The sequence below is a fragment of the Cyprinodon variegatus genome, unplaced genomic scaffold, assembly GCF_000732505.1.
Source record: "Cyprinodon variegatus isolate N-32 unplaced genomic scaffold, C_variegatus-1.0 Scaffold720, whole genome shotgun sequence".
Lineage (NCBI taxonomy): Eukaryota > Metazoa > Chordata > Actinopteri > Cyprinodontiformes > Cyprinodontidae > Cyprinodon > Cyprinodon variegatus.
In genome coordinates, this window is record NW_015151173.1 from 325,578 (window position 1) to 331,558 (window position 5,981).

A 5,981-nucleotide genomic window follows, 5' to 3' on the forward strand; every position below is an offset into this window, starting at 1 on the left:
TGGCCGCTCACACTGAGCCTGGTTCTGCTGGAGGTTTCTTCCTGTTAAAAGGGAGTTTTTCCTCTCCACTGTCGCTACAAGCATGATTAGTGTGAGGGATTGCTGAAGAGTCAATGCATCAACTGGTTTTCCTTAGATAGAAAACTTTGAATAAATCTGACTGGATGATCTGGTGAACTGGAAAGTTGCTTGAGATGACATGTTGTGAATTGGAGCTATAGAAATAAACTGAATTAATTGGATTATGCAGCTCAGCAGCCGGAGCATCAAATGTCCCGAGCATCGACCTGACAACGCACAAGCATCCAAGTTGATGAGTTGGATGCCTTTTTAAAACCCAAAACATGTCTGGTGTGAAGGTAGCAAAAGGAAGATGTTCATAAAGAAAGATTGAGTTGTTTTGATCCAAAATGTAGGAAGTTGAAAGAAATTGTCTCCATTTTGGTTTCTTACTCTACTTGACTTCAGAGAAGAACCTGAACTATTGGATTAGACCTGACAGTGTTTGCTCACTTTGTCCCTAACGTCTCTGTTCCATCCTGCAGGATCCCCCCAACACTGTATTTTCCTCCTACCTGGTTTCAGTCTCTGAACACTTCATCCGACCTCTGCTTCGCCACACAGCTTTCTGCTAAACCACCTCAGCCACTCCATCGAACAATCAGCCAATCAGACAGCAGATTAACTCACAGAAACTCTCTGTTCTCTGTCTCTTTTTAAAGCACTCCTATCTGGACAGGGAAACCTCTCTGATTCTGAGAAACATTGCAGGAAAACCCTCCCACCTGCTGACCAAGGTGACTCTCTTCATTCACTTCTGACTCCTCCCCTCATGCAAGCCTCCCACCTTTCTGCTGTCATTTCATTCTTGCATGATGCATTAAGGGCATGCACATCTCCTTTTCCTTCCCCGTCCCTCTGCTGTGTTATTTTGTCTATTTGTTGGTGCTTGAACCTGTCCAGCTGGTGAACCATCTCAGATTCTTCTCTTCCCCCATCTCAGATTTTTCTCTGTGTGATTCCTCAGTTAGACCCATTTATTAACGTGTGCCCAGGTCTCCTTTAAGCATCTATGCTGTGCAGCGCTTCTGAAGCTCGTCTCCATGAAGCATGAGGGTTTAATTGTAGCACAAAGAGCCTGAGTTAAAGGGAATTGCATGTGTGGTTATATAGGAGAGACCTGATCAGACAGGAGTGGCCATACAGCATCCAATAATATTCAGCATGTCACTATTATCAAACAGCTGGTAGCAGACAGGAAATTTTAACCTTTTCTTTTTACTGTCTGACGAAAACTTTCTGGTTTCGGGTCAGTCTGGATTACTTTAATTATTTCTGCTTGAAAAATCCCTGAAAAAAACATGTTTAGAACCGTTTTACACTGCAAAAATGATCTAGAAATGAGTAACATTTTCTTTAATTAAGTGTATTTACCCCTTATTTGAGTAGGTAAATATGATTGTTTGCCAATGGAATGAGTTTTTAATCTTAAAATAAGATCATTAGATAATAGGCACTTGAAGTAAGACAATAGTTTTTTCTTATTTAAAATGTAAATGGTTCAATTTGCAAAGTGTCTCACTTACCTCCTCAAAGCAAGAAAAAATGCATGTATCTTAAGAAAACTGTATTTTGAGATTTCATTTTTTTTGCAGTTTGTCTCTAGATTCAGATTTTCTCTGTATTTAGTTGAACTTCACTGCAAAAACGTTCTGAAAATGAGTAAAAATCTCTTAAAATAATTGTATATGCCATTAATTTAATTAGAAAAATCAGATGATTTGCCAGTGGAATGAGAATATTTCCTCTTAAAATAAGATAATTAGATATTATGCCCGTGAAATATGAGACTGCAGTTGTTTTTTCTCTCATGTTAAATGTAAATTGTCTTGTTCCTTTGGCAAAGTGTCTCAGTTTCCTTCTCAATTGAAGAACAAAGGCACTTATTTTAAGATCTTTGCGTTGCGTCAGATGTTTACAGTTCCTGACAGAACTGCCTAACTGCTGTGGTTTGGAGGCTGCTTTGCTTCAAACAGTTCTGATCGCCAATCTTGTATGGGCTGAATTCAGAACTTGGGGCTTTATTAATGAAACATTAAGTGTTATCGTCACGATACCTTCAATATGCAGCCAAACAGTCCCACAGCATGATGCTGCCACTCTCATACTTCACTGTTTGTTGTTTTAAGGCTTCCTACTCTTGATGTAACCAAGGTGGGTTTGGTCGACCTTGAGATGACACTGCTATCAGTATGTTTTTTAATGTTATGTGATGGCTTCTTCCTCTCTGAGTGGCCTTCAGGTCCTTTTAGTGGAAGACTTGTAGTTCCTACTGATCATCTGTTAAAAACCTTTTCATCAAAAGGACAGAGATCTCTTTGGTTCATTTATAATAATAAATCACTTTTATAAATTTGGATGAGAGGCTAAGGACACCATGACATCATCAACTTATACTTTTAGCCTTTATGAATGTCTTACCGAAAAAGTAATAACAAGATTTTCTATTTCTAAATGAATGTAATCATTTAGGTACAGGGGCGGATCTAGGATTCTAGGAGAAGGGGCTTAGCCCTGAGGGTGAAGATGAGAGTTGACTTTCCGGTAAATCCCATTCTAATGTAAATGGCAGATTACTGGATTAAGGGAATTTCTAGTATACTACATGCTATCACGCATTAACATTTTTTAGAATTTGGAAACAGCTGTTCTTTATTTCCCAAAGATATGGGAGGAGGAGAGGAGAGAATGGATATTTTAGCTGCCTGAAATAATCCGTTCCCCTCCATAACATGGGACGAAATAACTTTACCTCCAAGTCTTTAACTGCGTTTTTTCTTCTCTTCATCAACAACAAATCCTGTGGATTTGGTGACATTTGATCATTATATGGCAAAGTTATGCAAGAGAAATCCAATATTTTAGCCTCCTGTTATAATGATTGACGGGCGACCTGTCCAGGTCGGACCCCGCCTCTCACCCGTAGAGAGCTGGAGATGGGCACCAAAAACTCCTCATGACCCTGCTGGGGATAAGGTGACCGAAAATGGACGGATTGATGGTATCTAGATGATAGAAATTATTTTAGTAATCCTGCCTGACCTACGGAACAAAATATTATGCAAAATGTTTGATTATTTCAAACTGCATTTAGAAATTAAAAGGTTTAATCATAGGCTGGGTGTTCACACTCCTGCAGGTAAGTGAAATAGTTCATACTTGTGTGTCTGGTTCGGTCGCCTGGTATTCATCATGGAGGGATTTCCGTTTCCCCAACAGGCTGTTGTTGGGGTTTTAATTTTCACCTGCAGATTTTAGAGGTTGTCTGTTTGATTCCAGCTTGCTGCACTGAAACCCCTACTTGTGGAGGAAAGTCGCCCGCTACCGGTGGGGTTTGTGGACAGCAGATCCTACAGTAGCAGCCATTCAAAAAGGCCCTTTCCAGTCAAATGCCGGCCAAATGGCAGCCCACTTCCTGCAACTCCCAGCCAATTCCACTCCAACTTCCAGGCACTGGCCTTCTCTTGAGCGTGCATATTTTTTTACTGTGACTCCACCCTTGAATAACAGGGTCTGACCAGGAGATGACGCTTGTCTTTAGATCTTAATGTCCACAAATCATGACAGAAAGAATATTTTAGATGTTTAAAAAGGAATTGTAGGGGACCAGCCAAGGGCCCATCAAGGAAAGTGGGGAAATGTTGAACAGCTGCTACTGTAGAACAGAACTCTAGAAATGAACTCCAGCTTCTGTAGAAGCTGGATCTGTGGGATTATCTCAGCCAAGCTTCAGTTTGTTATAGACGCTGTTTTCACCAAGACTTATGTTGCCATGCATTCATGTTTGGACTGTCATATAGTATAGTGTGAAGCAGTTCCAAAGGGAAATTGTGGTTTATTTGCATGTATGAATTACATGGTTGTAACAGATAATTGTGGCAAATTGAGGCATCTGGAAACTTTTGAAATGATAAACTAGACAGGCTGGTTCAATTTAAATGCTCTTTTTCATTCTATTTAAGCCTTATAAAGACAAGTAGAAGCATTTATATGATGATAAATCATTTGGTTCCACTTTTCCAGCCTGGGAGAAAGACTCCTGTCTTCACTGTAGGGCTGAAAATAACAATTATTTTGCAAATCAATTAATATGTAGATAATTTTTTTCATTAATTGATTAATAATCGGATAGCCAAAGTTTCCTCAAAGATTACTTTTTACACAAATTTAACCAGGTGGAACTAAAACGATTCCACTTGAAGAGTTCTGGATAGAGCAGACTGACATCATCAGGTGAGTTTGTCCAACAAGTTTGATTTCTGTGGAGATAAACACCGGACCTAGAAGGAAATATTAAAAACCTTTGGCATGGTCTAAAAACACATTTTTAAAGGCTTGAAAGAAAAAAAGATGCTTCTTTTCTGGTGCTAACATTAATATTTACGCTTTTAGCTTCTAATGAACCGCTTTCTGGTTTGCTTTTCTATTATGACATCACAGGAATGGTGAGTTTTCTGTGTTTTCATTTAGAACGGTACATTTAGTTATTGGAGACGCAAGGTTTGACCTCAGATGGTTTCCATGTTGCTTCGGTGCTTCGACTGTGAGTAGCACTGAGCGAAGCGAATGTGTTCAGTTTGGTCATGAGTCGCTGGAGCTCAGCCAGTTGCAGTAATGAAGCTTAGCAGGTGAGCCTGGAGCTGACTAATGCAGATCAGTGCAGGTAATGGGACTAACGGCTGTTTGTTGTTGTTCTCTGTTTGCTGGCAGATGTCAGCCTCTCCTGGTCTTAGCATCTAGAAACATTCTACTTATTTTCTCTTAATGGCTGCAGAGCTCTTGTGAAGGCAGATTAAGTTGAGATTAAGTTCATCTCTAAATGAAGCATGTGGATGTCAATAAGCAGCCGTTATATCTCAGTTAAGATAAAGCAGTTGGCTTCTTTACAGCCCGGGTCAAAGGCTCATATAACGAGAGAGCAGACTTTGGTCGGATTGGGTCAAAATTGTCCCAAATTTGATTGGATGATGAACAGATGCATTGGACTGAATGGGTTTCACAGAAAGGGTGCTGATTCCAAAATCATCAAGACTGATAAGCAACCATTAAGCCGGTCAAGATAAGAAATATAGTCTGTTCAATCCTGCAGATGCTTTAAGGTGCGTTATGCTGATGGTAAAATCATGTAAGTTCACCCTCTTAAAGATGAATTAACTTCTAAAGAATTTTGGAACTAGTAGACATCTGAATATTCAAAATAATAATACAATAAAAAAAATGTCTTTTTGGCCTTTTTGGCACCAAACAAAACTAAAATGGAAATAAAATCCCAAACAGTCTTTGATCTAAGCATTTCATCTTTGCTGCTGTTGTAAAGCTGTGGCTGTTTCTGACGGGGATGTTTTCCCTGGCAAATTCATATTTGTGACCTTTTTCAAAATGGCAGCTTTTCAGCTAAATTGATGGGCAGAGATTTAAACTACAGTGTGTGCAAGTGAGCTTAACTTTGCCCTGACCTGTTTGTATTTGGTTTGGCGACTAAATGCTACAGGGATAGTGGTTGTCTGTAGGACTGGGATGGCCAACTGGATGATTTATTTAGTTGGGGTTTTTTGGGGAAAACTGCACAGAATGTTGGTGTTTTAGTTTGTTGTGTTGCTGCTTCTTGTTGCTAATGCTTCAGAAGAAATTCAACATAGTGGCATGTCCAGCGGTTGTGGTTAACAGCAGATTCTCACGTCTGGAAGTTTTTGCTTTATGTAGAAAAATTTCTCTCCAAAACCATCTCCATTTAACTTGTTATTTTCAGCAACAAAGATGTTTCTTATGAAGCAATAAAGTGGTCAACATAAGACAAAACGAATGTAGTATGAAATAAATAGGTTTTAAATTTATTATAAAAATCAATATTATATTATCATCAATCAATCAATAAATATTTACTATTCAGGGGTTGACGTTAAGGATTTTTACCACTTAAT

At 39.1% G+C, this 5,981-nt stretch overlaps 1 protein-coding gene across 1 annotated transcript in view; it reads left to right on the forward strand.

The window, feature by feature from the left end:
- Positions 1 to 5,981, forward strand: part of LOC107097748 (ras-associated and pleckstrin homology domains-containing protein 1-like) — a 122,771-nt gene that overhangs the window by 82,593 nt on the left and 34,197 nt on the right. The window contains exon 9 of the mRNA XM_015395028.1: positions 723 to 797. Coding sequence (XP_015250514.1) covers positions 723 to 797 — 75 coding nt within the window. The remainder of the gene's footprint in view (positions 1 to 722; positions 798 to 5,981) is intronic.